General features: G+C 42.3%; 1 protein-coding gene across 9 annotated transcripts; it reads right to left on the minus strand.

The window, feature by feature from the left end:
* Positions 1-271: 271 nt before the first annotated feature.
* PDCD4 (programmed cell death 4) lies at positions 272-19,758 on the minus strand. Of its 9 annotated transcripts, none has more exons than XM_065639172.1 (13): positions 16,781-16,797; positions 15,236-15,385; positions 13,950-14,046; positions 10,338-10,634; positions 9,728-9,822; positions 7,356-7,469; positions 6,868-7,089; positions 6,499-6,596; positions 4,850-4,964; positions 4,222-4,329; positions 3,065-3,175; positions 2,279-2,418; positions 272-1,000 (listed from the first exon to the last, which is right to left on the minus strand). In XM_065639172.1, the coding sequence occupies exons 3-13, from the start codon at positions 13,987-13,989 to the stop codon at positions 940-942; spliced, it is 1,401 nt and encodes a 466-aa protein (XP_065495244.1). In that variant the 5' UTR covers positions 13,990-14,046; positions 15,236-15,385; positions 16,781-16,797; the 3' UTR covers positions 272-939. The 9 variants fall into 9 exon arrangements, with proteins under 9 accessions (XP_065495244.1, XP_065495243.1, XP_065495242.1 ...); XM_065639171.1 differs by lacking the exon at positions 16,781-16,797 and adding an exon at positions 16,761-16,777; XM_065639170.1 differs by lacking the exon at positions 16,781-16,797 and adding an exon at positions 16,629-16,750 and having other exon boundaries at positions 15,236-15,413.
* Positions 19,759-23,994: the final 4,236 nt, after the last annotated feature.

Raw genomic sequence — 23,994 nt, forward strand, 5'->3', positions numbered from 1 at the left:
TTCCCCAGATCCATCTTGTTCTTGGCAAAGCCGCGCTGTACAGACACATCCAAAAATCTCCCTGCCAGCCCGGACACTCCCAGCAAGTCACTGGTTTTCAAAAGCATTTGGTAAATACTTACCATGAGTTTAATTACTCAGTGCTTTTCTGGAGTAATACAAAGGGGCAGTGTTAGAGGTAAGGCTTAATTGCACACACTTCGGAGATCTGAACGTGGTTAAATTCGTTCTGTTTAAATTAAAAAAAAAAAAATCAAAAGGCAGACAGAGCTTCACAAAAAATATTTTTAATATGCTTTACCAGAACTTTGCACTTTTCCAGTTACATAGAAAAAAAAGACAAGTTTGGTACATGGGGGCTAAAACCAACCAGTGTTCACCCCTGAAACAGATGAATTAATCTTATGACCCAACTCCCATTTTCTTGGGCTCTTTAAAACAAAGAAACAGCTGTTTTTCCTCCCAAAGCACAGTATTTCTTCAGCAGCAATAGAAATGGGATCACAGCAGCTTAACTTGACCCTTCTATAAAGCTTAGTATAAACCAGTGATTTATGATGACAACACTGTCCTTGAAAGAGAAAAGCAGCAGTCAGACAGCAATGCAAACATGGAATGATTAGGTCATAAACATATGGCACTTAAAAAGGTAGCTTATTTGAAGGCACCACCACAGCAGAGTGGCCAGTTGTTCTACTGTATGCCCAAAGAAATAAGTTTTCTTCCTGAAATTTATAAAACTATTTAAAAAAAAAATGATTTGTACCCAAAACGTGCTTTTAAAAAAATATGAACTGTGCTAAGCAACTCTTAAAATTTTGGTATATATATATGTATACATATATACATACACACACCAAAAATGCATGCATGTTTGTATATATGTAGATATCTAATTTTCCCTTTAAACTTTAAGGCTTCAGGAGTTGATTCTCACATTCAGTAGCTTTCTAGTTTAAGACGACCTCCATCTCCTTCACTCACAAAGCGCTTTCTGCCCCTGTAAGAAAGTAGAAAGTATCTTTTCAGTAAGCTCAAAGCAGCATTGCTTGGTTTTTTCTTATCTGTCACAAAGAAGAATCTTCTCTTGGTCTTGAAAGTCAAAACTAAGGTGTGCGACTTCAGTAAGATTAGCTGACATTCTTGATCACTGATAAATGGCTTAAAATCCATCTGAATCTTACATCTAGGTTTCTTTGTAAGGAGCTTTTCAAAATTTGCATTGTCAAGTGCTTTCTACTTTGCTCACCTTACAATGTTCACATTTGCAGAAGATTTGAAAGCCTAGGAACAGTGTTTTTCTACCCAAAACTAAAGTACATAAGCCAAAAATGTTTCTCAGTGTATTAATGGTAACTGAAATATAATCAAGCTTTTGTTGCAGTGGTGACTTTCAACCTACCACACCCCAAACCTGCAAAACACTTAATACCAAGATACACCCAAACTCACTTTTAAAGTCCACAAATAAAGGCTATTTTTGATAGACACTAACATTTCAAAATCTGAGTTTATCGCAAGCTGTCAAGATGGTTTAACAAGTCCAACAAAGCACCCAAACTGGAAAAGATCTTTTTAACAAATAGTATTCCCAATGCATAAGATGGCAAATAATAGTTTTAACAAAATATCTTAAAATTTACTTGTATTCCTCACAGGAAATGAAATTTACGCATCACATTGTGACCAATAAGGAGATTAGCTACAGTTCAAAGAGCATTATTTATGCTGTGAATAAGTGAACAATAACAAACCAAAAAGCACTATACAAACCACATGACAGATAGAAAGGGATCAGGTGTGTAGAGCTTATTCCACACAAGTGTCCTGCTCCTTTTGACATAAACATTAGAATTGGTTGTCTTATCTTACTTTATTCATGCAGTTTGGTATGTTTAAACAATTTTAAGTGGGTCTTTTTTCCACTGTAACTGACAGTTTTCCACTGTCACCTACATGGATCACTGTGACCCCCGAATCTTCCTTCTCGGTACTGCACTGATCTCTACCAAGCAAATCGGCAAAAGAGAGCAAGGGCAGACTTCATCCACTGGAGAGCACACAGGCGTGCTCGCTTTCCTCAAGTATTTATCCCAGCCTCCACATAACAGGTTTCACATCAACACAGCTTCTTAATAACCTTTTTACCAGTCCAACCCCTCTATTTCTCCATCCTCCATAGTTTCCAGTTCCAGCCTGTAATACTTTGGTCATAAGATCCCGATTTCGGTTACCTACAATGGGGTCAAAAAGCACCTATCTACAATAAAATAAGTACCTTGAAGGACAGAGGTCTCTGAGTGGTTTGGAGATTATTCCAGCCTGAAAGCATTCCTCTACAAACCGCTCAAGCACAGAATAGGAGTGTGGCACATCCAGGTTAATATCTGGGATTTCACAGTAAACTCGTTCATAGCCCTGCAATGTAAGAATTTTAACAATTATCTGGTTATTCTATGCTTTTATTACAATTTTTTTAAATACCCTTTTGCACTTGGAGGATTTCCTTTTCAATATAGTTTCACATATACTACGGACAGTTTCAACAAACCTAAAGGAGAGTAGCTGCAAGTCAGTGGAAAAACCCAGTATAATACCAGACAATACCATAGCATTACACGTCTATTTCTACATAAAAACACCAGCTGAACTTTTAACTTCTTTAGAAGCCATTTGTAATTAAGTGGGTTCTTACTGTACTTCAATTACAAAGGGCTACAGGATAAAAAGAAAAAATATGTTTAAGAAAAATGAAGCTATGTTGCAGCATTTAAAATTATTAACCATTTAGTTGCATACAAGCAGTTGGAAATCTTTGACTGAAGATGGAAATATTCTGTGCCTCGCAGTTCTACAGAGAACTACTGCTCAGAATTAATTTTTACTTCTTCCAGCACATGAGAAGTATTGTACCTACCTCGGTGACAGATTATTTATATGAAATACAGAATGACTATGGAGATTTTAAAAAAGAGTCAGCAGTAGACTACAAATGATACTTAAAGGTAAAATCTATACAAATTTTGGAAGATCTTATGTGAAATTCTCCAAATGCCATACTTACTCTTTTCATTTGGTCCATAGTAATGACAGAAGACCTCCAGAGAGATTTCAACAAATCCAGCATCATTTTAAAGGTCTTTTCTCCAGTTGACTCCAAAACCATCACAACAGCCTAAAAACAAATGATACAAGTGGTTCAAGTACATGTTGTATAAGCATAAGGTGCCAAAAGGAGTCCATGATTATGCATTTTCTGGGGAGACAAACCCATTTGTTACAGGCACTCACAATTTCAGTACATTATTTGAAAAGAAAAACTGATTAAAAATTATTTGGATAAAGATAAAAGGTACAAAAAAAATCAGAAAGGACTAGAGAGAGTGAAAAGCATTGCTTTTCTGGCTCTGTTTTGAGAGATATGTGACTACATTCATATGGTTGCTGCAGTACAGATGGCAGTTAGTTAATTTTGTATCTATGATTTTTTTTTTGTATCTGTGATTTTAGAAACACCTAGAAGTTTAAAATCTACAAATCTCCACAACCCTCATCAACTAAAAGGATTCCGTTTTTCTATCGTGAAGGGATTCTCTAAAAGGAGTCAGTTTACTGAAAAAATTTTGTGGATTGTGGGTGCTCAGCTTTATGGTGAACAACCATTTCCCAATTTAGCAGACAAAAGAGCACATGAGGGAACAGGCTCCCAGATACAGCAGTGATGATCTTTCTCTCATGTAGTCTGGTTCTGAAATATCTCTGAGCTTTTACAAACATACTAGATGGAACAATTCGACCCTGAAAAGGAAGCTCTGCAACTTAACAAAAATAGATAACACCCATTAGAATACTCAGACATCTGAAATGAAAAGGAAATAAAATAGCAAAACAAAGCATGGCTTTTTGCTGATATTCCTCAGCAGAAAATAAATTAAGCTCTTCTTTTTCAGGAATCAATCCAAATTCAGCTGTTTACCCAACAAACAAAAATTAATTCTGGATCTTGTGGAGTTAGCAGCAGTTTATTTGTTGCACAATGTGCACACAAATGAGCACACAAACCACTAACTTTACATGAAACAATTTAGTTATTCAAATAACATCAGAATTTGCAATCTGAGCATCAGATTCCAGTTATGTTATTTGCATGCCCACATCAAACCAAAACCAAACCTGTTGGTATTACTGACAATTATTAAAGGGACTCTGATTTCTCCTTACTTCATATACAAGTTCATGATGAAAATGGGGTACTTCCAGTTCCTGAAGGCAGCGTTCAGCTTCCAGTACATCTCCGGAAAGCAAATACTCTTTCAGCAACATATCGATCTATTGAATTTTAAAACAAACAAAAAGCCCAATGCTAATTAGATACAAAATTTAAAAGTTGTCAACTGTTTTGATAATCTGCAATTAGCCCAACAGTTAGTTCCTGAAACTTGCTCCCAGTGTTTTTATCAATGTAATTAAATTGAGACATAACCAGCAACCTGAAACAGTGTCAGCCAAAAGCCTATCCATAGTGTTAATATAGACACGCAAGCACCAAAAACATCGTTTTAGATGTGTTATCACCATAAAAGGTTAATATGAATACGACTAATAGAACAGTTTGGGTTGGAAGGGACTTTCAAAGGTCACCTTGTCCAACCCCACTGCGATGAGCAGGGACATCTTCAACCAGATCAAATTGCTTGGAGCCCCATCCAGCCTGGCCTTGAATGTCTCCAGGGATGGGGCATCTACCACCTCTACATGATGTACAACAGTTTTTTATTGCACCATACCAAACAAGATAAGCTTAGACAAACTAAACTCTAGAGAGAAGAGTTTTGTAGAAGTCAGCTACCTCTTTGACAAGGTGTTTCACAGACTGCTGGCCACCTCCTGACCCCCACACGTTGTCTATACGCTTTCCACCCTTTGTCATGCTCAGCAACACAGTAGCTCGGTCCAGTGCAGCTCTAGAAAGCAAAGTTCATGTTTCAAAAAGTTATTACAAAACTTCATTAAAAGGTATCTGTGACTTCCTCCACTGCCATTCCTTTTTGGGCAAAGCAACCAGATTCCCTGGGAAGAGGTCAAGGTTAGCAACTCCATGGGGACATGCGGATCAAGAAGCCAGCAAGCTACCTCCCCACATCTCTTTCTGCCACCTTCACACTTTTGGTTATACCATGCTAAGGAAAGGCAACAATCCTGTGATGATAGCAGATCTGAATCATCAGTGCAGAATCTGAAACATCCTCACAAGAAAGAATTTAGTATGTTCTTATGCATTGTATCCAGGGGCTCCTCCAAGAATGCAGCTTGGCACGTGTATCTTAAACAAAAGAGGGTTGAGTTGTTTCCATGCTGAAGAACAGCTTTTCTACTGAAACACTCTCTTTTGTTTGGGTCTAAAAAATTACAAAAACTTGAGAATTTAAGCCAAAACAGCACTTCAGAAGGCAAATATGTAGCTGAAAAAAGATGGTGTGAACTGGGGAAGTTTGTCAGTTCATTGAGAAAAGAATGAAAATGTAAATAAGGTGAAAAAAAGAAATCTCAGATCCAGTTAAGCACCATCCAGCTAAAGAAGGAACAGTTTTCCCAACCCTCATACTGGGGGCTAGCCAATAACAATAACTCTGTTGACCAGGATTAAACGAGCAGAACAGACTGGCCAAGAAATAGCGAAGGCAGCAAAGCATCCCAGATGTGCAGTATGGAGGCTACAATCCTTCAAATCACAGGGGACATTTCTAGAACTGACAGATAATTTTCACAATTTGAATGCCCAAGTCAGGCAGCTAAGCATTTCCCTTCCTTCTGAAAGCACCCAGCTATAATCATTACAAATGAAGCTCTTAGAAGCTGCAAGATTTCAGCACCTCCACATCAAGCCTGAAACATATGCTTTCACAGGGGAAAGTAATAAAACATGACTAGTTATTAAAATGTCCCTCTTTGTCAGAGATTGCTGCTTCAAACTTCTCACCCTGACATGGAAAACAATTATACTTCTTGATGAATAAAGCATTACAGACAAAGTCTGGGAAAGCACTGCACGAGCTTCAAACCTTTATAAGGCAAAACAGTTAATCCCTTCTGTATTTCACAACATATTTACAGCAGCTGTCCTGATGCTATATTTACCCAGTAATCACCTTAAAGCTTTTTCTAAAGACAAAACCTTCTCTAATCACTTCCCATTTCAGCTCCTTTTTTTTTTCTCCCCCTCAAACATAAGCTAGACAACAAACGTGACAAACCGGACTCAAATGTATTTATACATTTTTCAGGCACTTTCAATATTTTTCCTGTGACTGGAGTCATTCTAGATGTTGTTGTGATTGCAGACTTCGTAGGTTTCTTTTTTATCATATTAAATTAAAAAAAAAAAAAGAAGTTATAGAGAACCACATGATTTTTTTTCTGAAATCCTAAACTCCTGATCATTGCTTTTAGCATTTGGAATAGAAAACTGTAGCTATATAGAGAAAACAAAAAAGTTACCGAGCTTGGACGCAATCCACAGTGCCTTTGTAGCCATCTATGTAGGTACTGCTTAAAATCCCATCTCCAACAGCTCTAGCAATAAATTGGCCCACCAACTGAAACAGAACAGAATAATTTTTAGTTAAATGTTGAATTTCAAAGTAATTCTAAGTAGACAACTATAACGTGCTTGGTTTTCAGATTCTATTTAAATGAGGCATCTCAAAGTAAAAACACAGCCTGGGAAACTGGTAGGGGATTACAGACAGCAAGATAATCCATACATATTTTTCAAGATACAGAGTCTGTTTCAGCTTACTTGATCAATTTTAGCCACAAATTAAAAGAAAACCTTTTGACTGCTAGCATAAAACTTTACAAATATACCTGTGGTGCCCTGGGAGAATCCAACACCAACTCAGGTAGCTCTTTAAGCAGTCTATCGAAGGACTTTTCCACATCAGTTTTGCTTACTACTGTCCCGCAAAGGTCAGAGATAAGCTTCGATGTCATTTCCCTGTGACTAGCCTTTCCCTCTAATGCCAAGGAAACAGCCAGCACTGGCACACTGTATTTCATTTCACCAAGGTTTAAATCCTTCAGCATCTCCTAAATAAGATTTGGAAAACAAAACAGATTTAAGATTTCATAATTTTGTTATATAAATGTATTACAAATATATAAATATATATGTTTATTTTTATATATTTACATATATGCTTCTGCTCATGTAATAACTATAACTGCTTAGGTATTCTTCTCGCACATTTCTTGCCAACATCTCTATACACACATTTATAGCTAGCAGTTGGGATTCCCTTGTTTGCTACAGGTTTGCCCCCTAAAATAAAGCAGTAAAAAGACATGTGACATACCGAAACTTCGTTAGTATCTCCATGTTCAAAATACTCCTGTATGATTGGTGTTAAAGTTTTTTCAAATGCTCTTTCATCCAGAGGCAAAACTACTGTTTCATAGACACAGTTCTCCTGTTTTAATAAACAACAAAAGCATATAACCTTTTGTAAACTGTACTGCCTCTTCTCACATTTCATGCAGCGCTAATAGCATCAAAATACATACTGCACTCAGCTCTGGGGTCCCCAACATAAGAGGGACATGGACCTGTTGGAGCAAGTCCAGAGGAGGCCACGAGAATGATCAGGGGGCTGGAGCACCTCTCATATGAGGACAGGCTGAGAGGGTTAGGGTTGTTCAGCCTGGAGAAGGCTCTGGGGAGACTTTATAGCAGCCTCCCAGTACCTAGACGGTACCTATGAGAAAGGTGGAGAGGGACTTTTTACAAGGGCACATAGCAATAGTACAAGGCGTAAGGGCTTTAAACTGGAAGTGTGCAGATTTAGGTTAGATATAAGGAAGAAATTCTTCACCATGAGGGTACTGAGGCACTGGAACAGGCTGCCCAGAGAAGCTGTAGATGCCCCATCCCTGGAAGTGTTCAAGACCAGGCTGGATGGGGCTTCAAGCAACCTGGTCTAGTGGAAGATGTCCCTGCCTATGGCAGTGGGGTTGGAACTAGATGACCTTTAAGGTTCTTTCCAACCCAAACCATTCTATGATTCTATCTTCAAAATCCTTAATGCTTTAGTCTTGGTAGTCAGTGTTCTGCCAGAAAACATCAGATTGTCTCTACAATTGAAGTGTGGACAAGCTGGCTAAACGTCATGCTTCTTATATTTTGAATTTACTGTTAGCTGAATTCGACTGAAAGGCTGAATTTACTGTTAAACAATGGTGAACGCTCCAAACTCTGTTCCTAGGATTCTGCTGACACCCCATGAAAACAGAGACCAAGTGCCTGTGCACTGAAGGAAGAGCAACAGAAAGCCCTGGCCCGGCCCAGCTGCCAGTTGTGCCACAGCACCAGATTTAGTTTTCAGCACCTTTCCCTGCAAGTGGCACTCCAGTTCCCAACAGCCAGCCTGTCTGTTTTCCTTCTTCCTTAACAACTGCATGACCAGATAGGTGATAGCATATACAAATCAAAGAAAAGGCATTTTCAGAATATTTGTAAGCAAAGACATTCCCTAAGGGGAAAAAAAGAGTCACAGAGCAACTGCCTCCTGTATAACCAGGTCCTGCAGAGTTCTAGCACGGCCAGATCTCACCACTGTAATTCAGTTCCCTCTTTATTCCTCACAGACTACAGAAGTAACATTCAAAGCAATATTACAGATCACAGAAATCTGAAAAAGTAAGTTTCCCAGCTAATGGCTACTGGAAAGAAGCTTTCCATGATGCAGAAGTATAGCAGAAGTCCAAAAGCCTATCCTTCCATCACATCAGCTTACAACCTTGGAAAAGCTAAGCATACAGAAGTTCCACGGAAAATTGATTCTTCATTAAAATTTTCTTTTATGCACTCATGAGCTTCATTTTTAACAGCTCTCTCTGCTCATGTGAAGTGCTGAATTGCAAGAAAAAAAATTATACTGGAATATTTTTTGGAATGTTTTGATATTTTTTGGAATGTTTTGATATTCCCACATACCATCCTCTCAGCAGCTATGGGTGCAGCAAACAGCCTCTGCTCAAAGGACACTGCTGTCACTCTGCTTAAGCTATACAGAATTTACTTACAGTCTCACAATTGTATTGATTTCAGAGACTTTAGTAATCTGTGTTTGTAGTCAGTGATTCGTTTCCTCAGTGATTTAATGTTATAAAGCGCCCTTTGCCCAATGAGATTTACTTCCCCCACTCCAATAATATGGCTGTAAGGTGCAATCTTCCACAACATATTTTAAATGTAGACAAAATACCCAGGCTATCAACTTTGCACTAGTTTGATGTGTTTATACCAAGTAGATACAAGACATTGCGAGGGCTGGGAACACAAGGAAGGGAAAAAACCATAAAGTCACAGACTGAACTCCCAACTTGATAAAGTCTGTGTTGCATTTTTAACATGGTGCCTGTCTGCAATACAGAGCAGCACTGCAACATTCACCTCCACGGGAACCAGCAGTGAGGAACATGCCTGGGAAAAGGCACAGAAAGAGGGCCTGTGTGGTAAGATTTGTGAGTATTCGACTGCGACACTTCAACACCAGTTATCTTTTAACTAGCCAATAAACCATTCTTCAACATAAAAGTGAGCATTTAGTACAGCCAGGCTGACATTCACATAACTTACAAGGTCAAACTTCCATTAGTATAAGCATCACAGCAATTCAAAACAAAAAAGGAAATAAAAGCCAACGCTGCAAAGAAATTATTTGCCTACCTGGTCATCATCATAATTAGGGTCTTTAATATCTACTTCTTCCACATCATACACTTGACCTGGTGTTCCCCAAACTCCTTTACCACCTGCTCCACCTGGCAAAAGATGGGATAGTTTACAAAGAATACTTCTGAGTTCAACTCAACATTCTTTCACTTAAGAGTGATGGATCACTGCACCCACCTCCTGACTCTAACAAGACATGCTGAAAAGCATGTATTCGTATGACATGTTCCCACTTCAGCAACTAGTCTTTTCAATCACTTTCCAGTAAGATACTAGAAACAGTATGAAACTGCAGAAGAATTACTGAAGGTTGAAATTGTACTTTGAAATATAACCATGCTGTAAGTTTGCATTAGTAACAGTCCTGTGAACCACCAACAGTTCAAATTTGTGTATTAAATTTGCTAAGAAAAGCTACTTAAAGACAGAAGTTAATTGATGATACATATATAAAGTTTTCTGATAAGAATGCCACCTACTACCTAACATAAAGTACCAAATGCCTCCATAGAGACTGCAGTTTATGAAAATTATTCCCAGTGGGAAAAAAAAATGTTTTGGACAGAATCTTTATATGCTACTCTCTTCACTAAGCTACACCAACCTTTCTTTGGCAGACCCCTTCCCTTTCCGGACCGGGATCGCCTGTCCAGGAGTTTCCCCTTTGGGCTTGTTGGTACAGCTCCAATTTTCAGTGTCTCTCCATTGTCACTAACAGAGTCTCCTCTCCCAGAATCTCTAGAAGAATTTTTCCTCAACCGTCTCTTTGCTTTAGCATTTATTTTGGCTTCAGTAATTGAAGTTGCAGGAATCCAATTTCCATTGATTTCAGTCTTTCGTTCCTCAGACCCACCATTTTCTTCATCACCGGAAAATGGAGCATCACTTAGATTCTCAAGCTCTTAAAAAGAAGACAGAGAAAAAAACCTGTTATAGTTTTAAACAGTTTTATGTTAGAATACCCAAACATATTGCATTTTAAAAGGATTACGATATTAAACAGAACTTTTCTTTCCAAAAGTGCTAAGGCAATGGTGTTGTTTTTAAAATATCTACACACTACAGCAATAAGGAGTTCCTCATTCCCCAGCACAAACTATCCACAGTCTAAACAGAGCATATGTCAAGAGTTGGAAAGTGCATGAATAAACCATTTATAAACAGGTAAACCACAGAAGACCACACCCTTGTTAAATAAAAACTATCAGAACTCCTCTGTGCCTAAGATCTAAGTGCCTAGTTCTCACTCCACCCACTCATCTCTTGATTTAGAAACAAACAAAACTGCCAACACAGTAAATTCTGTAAGAACTCACTAATGTTAACAGACTAGTCACCAAAGTGAAATTAATTCCCTAAATCATCAACCAACATACCCCTCATGCAAGGAATTTAAAGCACAGCTCGGCAGCTGGAAAAGCAATGATTTAGACTTACGAGAACACAAAACCATCACTACTTTTTTGATTTTGAAGTTACGGGAAAAGAAATGCTGTTTAGTACAAAGCCTGGGGAGTTCAGTAACAAAGACTCATAAAGTCTTTTGAAACAGCGTGATCTTTCTTTTTCCCCTACGGATTGCCCCTCACTGTAGCTTCTGTCAAGACTGTTTCTAAAATGGCCATGCTTTATTCCCCAGCACAATCATATATAATAGGTAACTAGCTTTGTTTCATACCCAACAAATAACTCTCTCACAACTTAAGGATCTGTAAGTGTCTCAGAGCACTGAGAAGTGCAACAATTTCACTCTTTTAGGAAGTTAATGCACATCTAAAATTTGATCTAAAGTCTTTTATTTCACAAAGTTAGGATGTCCCCTGCCTGAGTTGTATGGTTCAGCAGAATGTCCTACTGAGAGCATCATGGGCAGAAGCCATTGTAAGCTCTTCTTAGATTCAAGATTAAAAATCTTCAAGATTAAAAAAAAGCACCTGGGGACAACTTTACATTCCAGTTAGTACTGAGAGCCCTTGCAAACTGGAGAACACACATGGAAAGGTAATGGCCTTGGCTCTGTTCCACAGCCCTTCTTTTCTTGAGGATTCAGCAGAGTCTCAAAGATCCAGCCCATAACCCCAACTCTAGGAAGCACAGTCATGAGGAACACAGAAGCTGCTGCTTTTCCAGCTGTGTCAAGTCTGCTTTACAGAAAAGTTCACTGCCATAAACCCAGAATATGACGAGTATTTTAAATTTGTATTTGAACTTAGCTGAATGTATTACTCCACCATTCCAATACACTCTAATTAGCAACATCATTTGGCAATACTTCTCAGAACTGTATTTTTTCAATTCAAAACAGGTTCATTAAAAATTGTTTTGAAAGTGAGGTCCACTAATAAAACATTTCCAGCCTCAAAGTATTTAACCATATCAAAGAGGATATCACACTACAAAATGAATAAAGTTTGATGCAACTGCCTCCTTCATGATCAAAGAAATAACATTCAGACAGTAGTGTTCACAGATGTGAATGCTATAGCTGAACCATAATGCAGCCAATCCAGTCTAAGCTTCATCTTTCCACTCATTACTCCCACAAAAGCATTCCTTTTATGCTTCCAGCAAGCTAAAAAAGAAAAGCATGCATCATGTCCAGGAAAAGATTCCCCACAACAAGCCTTCTCAGCTTGTCTCACATTTTAATAAAACAATGAGAGATTTGCATAAAGCTAGCAGCGGGGGAAAAAAAGCAAAACCAAACAGAACAGGTTTCCTTCCTCTCACTCCCCAGGGAGGCCACATCGGCACAACCAGCACATCTCAGACAACTGAATTTAAACTCCTCCCATCAATTTCTCCAGTTTAGACCTGCAATCTGGCTGTCCAGGAACTATGCTCTTCAATGACTATTTACTTCTGTCTCCATCTCCAAAGAAAATGGCCAACAATTAACACAAGTCCGTCCAGAATCTGATGACTAAGGATAAATGGGGAGGTTACAGTCCAGCCTCCTTACACAAGCCTGATCTCAGGTTCCAGACTAAAGGAAATCCTCCACAGGAAACACCCTACCCATAAGACAATATTTCTCAATGCATTGTTAAACTATTTTTTATATGACACTATCAACCTCTTTCTCCATAATGCTATAACCAACTGGCCTTCCACTACTAGCTTCCCAGTTAGGCTGAAAAAACAGGTTAAACAGATGTACTAGTTTTCAACAATTTCTAAATTAGTTTTTTTAGAAGTACACATAAAATGATACAAATATTCCTTTCAGCTTCTCATTTTTACATGATATAACATACACATATATAAGCAAAAACAATGTTCTATAAAATTTAAGACTTTGCTTATTACGTATCAAAAAGTCATCCAAATTTATCTTACTATCCTGCTATTAAGCCTAGCAGGTACACTTAAAATCTGTGCTTTTATGGTGCTACCTTAATTAACATACCCTTGAGCAAGTACTTACCTACACACAAATTTCATTTGACCAAACCAGGTCAATTTAGATATCCACCAGTATCCCACCAACTATCCAAATATAATTCTAAAATGCTGTGAAGCAATGTATCTTCTACACTAAACTAATTCTGGTTTAAAATAAGAGGTCATATGGAGCATGTTGCCACCTCAACTGCATTACACACTATCTTAACATATATACGATTTTTTCCAAAAAAATATTTAAAGCCTACAAAAACTCTTTGGTATACAGAGGTCAGTGCAGATCATCACAACCTTTGGAAGACAGAGAAAATAACTTGAAACTGTGTTGACTAAGCATCACAATACACCTTGTGATATGGACAAAACAGTCCATTTCAGTGCAGTCTCTAACACATATTTGGTACACTTTTCCCATGCCAGCTCACTTCCAGTCAAGCCTTTCATAATTTCTTTCCTCTAATTTTATGCTAAACAGATACAGAATTTGTACATTTTACATTTTACTTTTGAGCTTATTAATTTCTTCGCACCAGCACTACTGAAGTCAGTTGGTGAGTCCAGAGTCAGTACTATTTAGTTAGTTAAAGCGTTAAATGTAAGTTAAATGTTAACTTTACTATTTTAACAAATTTTGAAATAAATGTAATCAAACAGGGTACTATCATATATAATTGAAAGAACTACTCTGTAAATTTTTGATGATTTTTTTTTAACCAGTACTGTCAAAAAATTAACAGGTAATACAATTTTTCTACAGAGAACACTTGAGGTCAGCTAAGCAATTTTAAGTAAAACAATACTGATTACTTACCTGTTGGGGTGATATAGATGTGCTCCTTTTCTATTTCCATAGTTGCTTAACAGAACTGACTGTGAAATGTAGAGTCTTAACGTTTTCCCTCCAAGACCTAAACAGAAACAGAGAAGCTTAGGGGAAGAAAAGCGCTAGACCAAATCTTGAAGAGGTAAAAAGCTGTAAAGGCTTCACTCACAAAATACAATGCAAAAATATATATTTTTAAGTTGTAATTAACTATAAGTAACCACTGAGAAGTTCCTGGGAAGGTAAACAGTGTAACGTGAGACAGCACCACTCTCAAACACATCTAAGCCTCAATGTCTTAGCAGCCGTCAGTTCTGTTGCTTATAAAGGAGACATCAGGATAAAAGCCGTTATTTTAAGGGTAAAAGCCCTGTGTGTGCGGCTTTTTATAGCTGATAAAAGCCACCTCTATCAACTTAGACTATCCTATTCTGCAAAGTGGTTATCTATTTGAACATACAATATCAATGTTATAATTGCATCCACAGGAGAAATACTCTTCAGGTGAACTACACTGATAAAATGGTACAAATTTATCGAGTTCAGGCCAGCCCTTCGAAAACAAGCTGGTTTTTGTTCCTTCCGTCGAGGACATTATGTTTTACCGAATGTGTACATACAGCTGTCAAGCTTTCACATCTGTGCTCCTGCACCCTTCGAACACTCCTTACAACCACCATCCAATCTGCAAGGAGTAAAGTCGAACACTTCTCTTTTTCTGTTACTCTCTCCCTCTTCCTGACAGCTGCTATAATAAAAACAACTCCATGCCACTGTGAAAGAGATGGCATCATCCACCTCTCCTTCATGTACACAAAAAAAATCAGCAGCTCCAGAATGCCGCATACAATTTTGCAAGATTTTCACAAATCACTTTGTAGTGCTGTGAATATTACTGGTATTTGTGTCTGCCCTGTAAGACTTTAGTGGTTCTTTTTACCCCTTTCTCATCCTTTGTGGCCCTGAAAACAGCTTACCGTTGAGCGGCAAGATTGTGACACCAACCAACAGCACTCCCTTCCCCTTTTCTTCTCTTTCCTTGTTTTCCCCTTCTTAAGCCCGCTTGCCTACCACAAACGTATTAACTCCAAATGATTCATCACAGACCGTTGGCAATGAAGAAACTCTGGTTTAGGGCACAGCATCAAGCTGTCATGATCTTGCATTTCCTAACGTCAATGCAAACAGTTAACAGCTTTGTGTAACAAAAAGTCCTCCCTGCCCCACATCACTTTTTTTTAGATAAACTTTTCTTTTTTTTTTTTTTTAGTTACCTCAATCAATTATTCAGGAGTTCTCAAGTGTTCTCAGCTACTGTTTGTTGACAGATATTTTTTGGTACAGATCTCAGTCTAATCTGAGCAAACTACCTTGTCAGAACAGTTTTATTCTTCCTAGTGTAATGTTCCATCTGTTGCTCACCTCTTTGAAGAAGAAGACAAAGGACAAAACCTGTATTAAATAACATTAATGTATTACACAATTTGTAATCAAGTCCTAACATTCAAAGGGAGAAATACTTTTTCCATATGGGGCCCTAGTTGAAATTCTCCATCTATGGCAATGTAATAGATAACAACGCAACATTCATATGCTGTCTTTTTGAGATGCAGCGCCCCGTTTTGTTTGTAACAAGCATGAGCTTTACAAACATGTCATACTGATCAGAAGACAATCTCAATTTAGCAATGCACCCTCTCATGAACTCAAGCCAACAGGTCTGCTGGAGCTTCAGGATGCTGGTATTTATCACTGTATCAAAAAAATCACTTTATATTTTGCAGATCTATATCACACAGTACTACAAATGAACTACAGAACACAATTTGAAAACCTGCTTTAATAACATCAGAATAAATAGCCCCAAATTGTTATGTTAGAAGAGATAATATAGGAACAAAATTGAGATAATTCAAGTACCTGCAGAACAAGAGGTTTTAAGATTACTTAGCAATACAAACAGTACTTTTGAAGTAGTTCAGCAGACAATGGTATTTTCTAAGTCACTGAAAACCACCAGCAAAATATACTCAGCTACACGCAGACATTGCCTCTGTACCCACCACCACTGCAGGTACTTCATCTAAATAAGCAATTCTACCCCAGCAAGTGAATACCAGCACTCCAACATTTAGGAACAACACATGCTGCCCAAGAAAGCTTCCAAAACTCCTCAAGACCTTACACCTATACAAAACACCCCTGAAGAACTTCCACACAGCTTACAGGATTTTTGTCCTCCCCCTAAGCCAACACTCCTCACCACTAAGGCTTTGGGGACCTGTAAATGCCACCTGCTATTCTGCAACTAAATGCAAAACCAGCCAGATAAGCCCTAGCTACCCCTAGGGCCCCGTGCTGCGGAAGAAACGATCGGCGGAGCCGGGCCGGCCCCAGGGAAGGCGGGAGCGGGGCTGAGGCCCGGCGGGAGCGGGGCTGAGGCCCGGCGGGAGCGGCTGCCCCGGCCCCGCCGCCACACGCCCGCACGGCTCAGGCCCGGCAGCCGTTGACCCGGCCCGCCCGAGGAGCACCCGCGCCTCACGGGGCGTGGCCTCAGCAACGCTGCCACAGCCGGAGGCGCCGAACCGGGGCTCGCTGCGCAGCCAAGCCCGCTTGCCACCGGCGACAGACTGGAGGCGGCGGGGCAGCGAGAGCGGGGCGGTCTACCTGGCCGGGGGGGGGGGTCAGTCAAGGGGAGCAGCTCCTCACGGCGCCAAGCGCCCCGCAGCGCTCGCCCCGCGGCCTGGCCGCCCCCACGCCCGCAGCAGGGCCGCGCCAGGCCGGGCCGCGTCCCCTCACCCCGCCCGCGGGACCGTTACCGGCGGCCCCGCCGCTCCCGCCGTTCGGCCCCGCCCCTTCGGCCGCGCGCGCCACGGCCTGCTTGTTTTTGTTTTCTTCCCCCCAGCGACACGGCCGCCAGCGGCGCCGCGGATTGGCTGGCTCCCGCCCGCCGTCGCAGCCAATCGGCGGGCGGGGATGCCGGTGGGTGGGGACAGTGGGGTTGTTCAGCCCTCAGGAAAAAACAGGGGGTGAGATGGGGAGGGTGAAACCATCTCGAAGGTGTCGGCGGGGGGGAGCGGGAAGGAGCCATTCGTGCGCAGAGGGGGCCCCGCAGCGCTCGGCGATGCCCGGTTGTTGGGCGGCCCGGCCCGGCTGTGACCCGCGGCCAGCGCAGCCTTCCCGGGCGGAGGTGGAGGAAATGCCTCGGTGCGTGAGGGAGGCAGAGAGACTCCCCCCTGCAGCGCTGCGTGCTTGGCTCCCTCCTGCTCAAGCCCGGTCCTGCAGGCCCTCCGGCCTGGTGGCGAAAATAAAGCTGGTTTTTGCTGTGTAGGTGCGTGAAGAGGCGTCCCTGGGGGCTGTCACACACACACCAGGGCAACAACCCGCACATCCCCACCTAACATAACCCAGCCCGCTTGCCAAAGCATATGGTGCCATCATCTCCCGAGTCGTTAACATCAAGGGGGATCATGAGCGTGGAGCGGCAGCACCTTGGGCAGGTTTTAGGTGAGATGTGGGAGATCGGCTGCACCCAGGGACCCCGTGAGGGGGTGCAGGGTGTTCAGGGGTCCAGAGGCAGAACAGCAGCGGGAGGACGAGAGCCCCATATGCCCCGACCCACCGGCGGCACAGGAACCACGGCAGCTGCCCTGGGCTCCTCTTCAACAGTGTCCTCCTCCTTTAATTAGAAACTTTTTTTTTTTTTTAAGCAAAACCATCAGAAAAACAATGTATTATCCTGTATGTGTGTTGCTCTTGGGGTTCAGACCTTCTGCTATCTCTTCGCACAAGACCCCTCTACCTTCTTGTAACCTCACCTAGGTGTTCCTGCTCCGGCAGGGGGATTGGACCAGATGATCTTCCGAGGTCCCTTCCAATCCCTGACATTCCGTGATTCTGTGATTCTTCCTCAGTGTCGGGTGTTGGAGGAGAAGGCTTGAGGCAGGAGGGTGGGGAAACACCGCAACTGCCTCGGAGCTGGCAGACAGGATCCCTACTGGTCAGGCAACCCAACAGGTAAAAAGGTGCTGCAGCCGCCTTCTCCACTGCTCAAACTCTTAACACTCTGTGCCTTTAGGGTTGACAGCTGAACCATGCATATCCACCCACAACCTTCCAAACTTTCTACCTTCTTTCAGTTTACATTTACCCTGTTTATTCTATATGCACTGCCTGAGGCCAGACACCTAATTAGAGATTATAGTCTCCCTTCACTGTCATGTATTTTACCTCCATTCACAGTCTCTCCTAAACACTCAGCTAACCCTTTGTTTTCTCTCTGTAATTTGTCACTCTCGAGAGCCCAAGCAACAGCAGTCCAGTGCTATGAGAGAAGAAAACACAGATCCCTTCTGCTTTAATACATTTGCATTGCAGGATTTTTCAGCTGCCAGCAAAAGAATCCTCAGTTAACAGATTATGAGTTGACTTTTGTAGCAGTTTTACATGTATTTTCAGTATCATTCTACTCCAGTGTACTTTCGACTGCAATAAGAGCCAAACTTTCCTAGTGTAAGAGCCTCTAAATTCATTTACTGGCCCAGCTCTGCATGAATCATCAACGCTAGGTTCAAGAATTAAAACAACAGTGATCTCTTAAAACACTGTGCAACATGATTGCTATATTTTTAATGATAAATAATTTCCCCTTCAGACAAATGACAGAAAGAAAACCTTTCTTATTCATGAAGACACTAAGTTGCAGACATTTTCAAGTCAGGACAGTTCAACATGCTTACACAAGACTTTTTTCACATGCAACCTGGAGGCAGCCTCAAAAGATGTTGTTTCCCCATCAATCAAAAACTATTTTCTGTGTTGTGCTTTGCACCTCCACTGACTAGCATCTACCAAGCAAACCACTACAGTGTCATCAGTGAGATCTGGAAAATAAATCCTAGCTAATAATATAGATCATGGAGCAGGTTCACACGCAAGGGGCTTTAAAGAGTTTTTGCGGCGAGGAGGAAAGAGGTAGAGCCAGAGAAACTGAAACAGTAACCAGAACCTGCACAAGAGAAGATGCCACAAAATACCACATCAGTGCATCATGGCAGTTACACGTTTTAAAGCACCGTGGAAAATTGCTAGAGGATTTCCTGGTAAAATTTAGGACTGGATCATTTTCAAGAGGCCCAAAAGCTATGTTAGTAATCAAAAGATGAAAACCCCTAAGCCATCCAGCACACCTCCAGATAAGAAAATTGTGTGTTTTTTCCTTCTGCTGAATGTCTCTATTAGCAGCTGGCTTATCAATCACTGAAAATCTCCACTAGATTTGACTGCATGGACTTTCTGATTTCTAAAACATCGTGACCTGAAAAAAGGGCTGAACGCGCACGAAAGATTATTTGTATTTTTCCAGTGTAGCAACCGGTCTGCTAATAGATACTGCCTCTTCTTGCCTTTCTAACCTCAAAACCGCCTGTCGCATTTACAAGACAGCTGATGGCATGCGAACATCTGAGCTGCGGAGACGCGCTTGCTCCCTCCCCCTGCCACATTGATAGCAAACATACCACCAAAACCCCCATCAAAAGAGCAGAATTCCTCCTCCCATAGAAAACAAAACAAAAGACCCTCTTTGCACCGTTTCTGGCCCCTCCGCAGCCCCACACAACCTGTGCGGGCTCCGCACCCGCCCCCCGGTACCTGCGCCCGCCCGCGCCCCGCGGGACCCGCCGGAGCTCCCGGCCCGTCTGCGCTTCCAGCCCCGGACACCGCCGACCACCTGGAGCAAAAGGCTTCGCACGGAGGCGAGCAGGACGCTTTCTAGCCGCCTTCCTTTCCTTCCAGCCTGCTGGGTTGTTTTCAAACTCTCCCCTCCCTCTCTCGCACGCTGGCCAAGCCCTCTCGTAACACCCAGGGGAGGGATCCATTGGCTGAGGTTCCCCAAAACGCGTGGAACAGCCCTTCCCCCGGCCGATGGCTGGAGCACAATGGGCACCGCGTGTCTCCAGCTTGCTGCCGGCCTTCGCTTTTCATCAGGGTTTATCTGAGCTGCAGCTGGGGTCACTCACGTAGGTTCGCCCAACCTCCAGCACCAGAGAGAGCTGTGAAAAGCAGAGAGAAGTTGTGCTGGGTTAGAAACATCGCGTTTTTGTTCCGCTCCCCACTGCGGATTTTTCGAAGTTTCACTTTCTGCTTGAAATATTTTTGAAAGGCAGCATCTGTGCTCCTGACACCTCAGCCGTTCTGTTTGATTACAATCGAGTCTGTTACTGTGGTGCTTGGAATATGAATTTCCACACATAATGCAGGCAGCAAAAATGTATCTTTATCTGCAAAAGCAATCTGCTCTGTTCCGTTGCCTGTCTCTCGGCCTTGTGCTTTCTTTTCCTTCAGCCTACTTTTATTTTTGTGTCTTCTGCAAAGGTGCCTTCATGAAATGAACTGCAAGCGCAGCAGTCCCGTTCCTCATCCGGCAGCGTCAGCGTTAGGTTGAAAGGGTACTGAAACATGCCTTCACTTTTTTGATGCTCAGTAATTAGAGTTGCTTTTGAACATCCTCCTGCAGCCCTGTCCGTGAGCTGGGAACGGGGCTGTGCTGCAGACCTGGGCACCCTTGGGAGCTGGGTGAGGATCGGCTCGCATTTGCCTGTGGAAACAGAAGTATCACCCACTGTGATGGCTTTGGATAAACACCCTCCTGAACCACAGCTTGCCTGTCTCTAGTGTGGCTTTCCACGACTTGCCCCTCACAAAAAGCCTTTCCTCTTCATATTTCTGAGTACGCCCTCCTGGCAGAAGCGTTAGAGTTGGGTTTGCTTTGTCGAACTGCTCCGAGCATGTCTCTGTGCTGCAGTTGTCACCTGTTCGTTCTTGCCTTAACAAAAGGCAATCACGCATTTGAAAAGATGCTTTACTGGATAGGGCTGAACTTGGGAAATGTGTAGAAAAATGGGAGTACTTGATTTAAGAGTTCCAGACAGTGAGTTCATTATTTAAAAGGTAACAATCAGAAACATGAAATACTGCCTTTACCTCAGAATAATTGTCCTTTTTTACGGGTTTGCTGTGGGAGAAAATCTTACGGAGCCATTTATTAAAACAAGGTGTGTTATTGCCTTGTAATTATTATTTAACAGGCTAAGGTCTTGTGATTAATAAATCATGTGCCTGCTTTTGTGTGTGTATAATCACATGTTCCATCTTTATATTGACAGAGGGTTACAGAATATTTACCTCTGTGCATAGGACTGGCAGGAACTTCTGTACTACCAGGTCTCCTATCGCAGGCACTGCCCGATACCATCCTTTTCATAAATTTATCGAGTTCTGACCTCAAAGTGGTTTAGTATTTTGCATGCACAACTGCAACGGGGAGGCTGTTCCAGAACCACATTGTCAAATGGTTAGTAACGATATTCTATCCAAAATGTCTGACACCTCTTGCTGATCATTTATTCTGTACCAGCACTGGCCCTTAGCACCATCAGCTCTTCCCTCTCCCTTCCTGGGAGTATTTATGCAGAGAAACCCTCCTGCTCGTGGCATTCACTTTGCAAAATGAAGTGAGATATAGACTCTGCCCCAGCACACCCCAGCCCTTGCTGCAACCTGGGCCGCACCTTTCCTGCAGCCCCCAGAACTGCATTTCTCACTTCATGTCAGTTATTGGTGATCAAAGTGCAAGCTGCCAGCTAGCTTGTAGGAAAGAGTTTGGTCATTTGTGCCCATGATCATCACTTTCTGCTGCTGACGCCTTTTTTCTGTGTAATATCTCAAGCCTCCTTTGTCTTAAGGTTGCTTCATATTTTCTGCCATCAGCAATTTCACCAGTTCTCCACTAACATTAGTGCCAAGCTCATTTACAAATGCACTTTGCCAGATCTCCAGGAGCGATGTTTAACACTCCTCTGGTAACTGCCCTGCAGCCTGACAGCTGTGCTGCTCTCACAGCAGGTCTTTATGAGGCCTATACCTTGTGTTAAATCACTTCTCTCTTTTTTTAAGAACTTTCCAAATGACACCATATGAAATGTGCAATTAAGTTCGGATAGTTGAGATCCACCTCATTTTCTTCACTAAGCAAATGGCTTGCAGCTTACCTTACCCAAGAAAGATAAATGGGTTTGATAAACCCATTTAATCTCATGCCATTTACCTCTCTCTTTTGCTAGCCTTTCCTCCACCGCTTGTTCTGAAGTTTTCCATACACCATTAGGCTGAAAACTTCATGCCTGTTCTTGTCCAGATCGGTTCACTTCTCCCATATAGGCTCACAGTGCTCCTGTCCCTGACTGAGGGACCTGTTAAAGACATCGGGCCAGTTCTTCCAGAGCTCTGGCATGCAGATTAGCCCGTTCCTCTGCCTCCAGCGCAGGAAGGAGCCCTGAGATTTGCTTCTATCCCGGCTGTGAACATTTCCATACCCCCATCCCATTATCCTTCTCATCTGCAGCCGCATGATTAACATCCTCATCCTCAGTGAAAGTTAAGGCAAAGTATGAGTTTGGGGTTTGCGCACACCTGCTGTACATTAAACTCCGTCCCATGTAATCTCTCTTTTTCCTTCCCTGTTGTCTTCAGCTGTATGTGACCAGGAAAAAGATTTCCTCATTTTTATTAATATCCTTTAAAAGACAAAGCTCAGACTCAGTTTTGAGACATAGCTTTTATATCCAATTGGTTATTCTGCTTTTTAAAATGATTCCTTGTAATGACTGCTTGTTCTCAGTATCATTTCTGAGGTTGAAATTAATTCAGCTGCAGCCTTTGCATTTAAGTTTTTCTCCTTTCCTGGGTTTTATCCCAACTGAAATTATGCTTAATTAACTTGAGTTTTGTCCCCAGTCCTGGAGTCTCATCCCAGTAAAGTTTAGATGTGTAAATCCCTAAGTTCCTAAGGAAAGCGGAATATATGGATTAGTTTCTGTTATTCATTTAAATTCACCCCTTGGAAATCTGAAGGTGTATCAGTCACACCTGCCTTCATCACAGGGATATAATTGTGTAAAGGGAGTACTGTTTATCATTAAAAAACCTGAAGCATCTCAAGTTTCTCAGAAAAAAAACTTTAACTAAGTGGATTTTCCTGATATTTCTGTGGTAAAAATAAGCAACAGTGGAAGAGCAGAAGTAGATTAGTTGCTCTTTTTAGAAATTTTTTACCTTAAAAGTATAACTGTGCAAGTCAGCTTTTGCGGTAAATGCCACAAAGGTGTTTGACCTCAGCAGGGCCAGGAGACTCAGCCAAGGCCTCTTCCTGGCCAGTGAGGTCTAGCAGTCTACCTGCCTCTCCTCACCCTGTTACACATCTGCTTTTTTTCTCTGCCTCCTCTCACTCTTCCTCATCAGTCCTCCTGCCAAATTTCCTCCCTGCTGACACATTGTCCCAAAGTCCCAGCACTGGGCTGAAGTCAGAGCAGCGATGGTGTACAAGGGCTTGACATTTCCAGCTCTCTTGCTGTGAGGCACAGAGGTTTGGCACCCAGTGCATCCCACAGCACAGCCGGCTGAGCCAGCCAAAGAGTGTTACATCTTAGAAATGTACTTCTGATCTCCTGGCAGGTGTCTGCATGTATATCGAGGCTTCTTGGCAGGCTTGGACCACCTGGTCTGGAGTGAGTCAGTGCTGATGCATCTCCACCGTAGCCAGGGCTCAGCTGGTGCGAGAGTAGCAACTGGTATAGTGCTGAGATAAGCAAAACCACCTCTGGTCCTCATCAGATCCTGCACAGTGTGTTCTCGGGTATCAAGGTTGAAGTGGCTCTAGAGGTGTCCCCGTCAAGGGAGAGCCTCGTAGCCTTCCCACGCGCGTGCAGCCAGCGGGCTGGAGGGAGCGTGCTGGAGACGGGCTGCCGGGGCGATGCAGCACAGGGGCACACCGCACCACGTCTTGCCTTCCAGGTCGCTGGCTCCCGCGGACTCAGCCACGCTGCGCCATGGCAAGTGAGACCGGAGCCTGGGGCACGGCAGAGCCCACGGCAGCCCCTCGGCGCTGTGCCCGGGGCTCCCGAGGAAGGAGCAGGGCTTGGGAACGGGAGGTGCTGCTCCCAGCTGGGTGCTGCTCCCAGCTGAGCACTGCCCG

This window comes from Caloenas nicobarica, chromosome 7, assembly GCF_036013445.1.
Source record: "Caloenas nicobarica isolate bCalNic1 chromosome 7, bCalNic1.hap1, whole genome shotgun sequence".
NCBI classification, from domain to species: domain Eukaryota; kingdom Metazoa; phylum Chordata; class Aves; order Columbiformes; family Columbidae; genus Caloenas; species Caloenas nicobarica.

Bases quoted from the DNA above. Each gene is read 5' to 3' on its own strand.
- PDCD4 (XM_065639167.1), bottom strand. From the start codon at position 13,989: ATGGAAATAGAAAAGGAGCACATCTATATCACCCCAACAG. The intron at 6,597-6,867 runs GTATATTTGTAA...GTTCTGTTTCAG, and splicing joins ATTCTCCCAGGGCACCACAG to TTGGTGGGCCAATTTATTGC. The intron at 4,330-4,849 runs GTAGCTGACTTC...AAAATTCAATAG, and splicing joins TGAAACACCTTGTCAAAGAG to ATCGATATGTTGCTGAAAGA.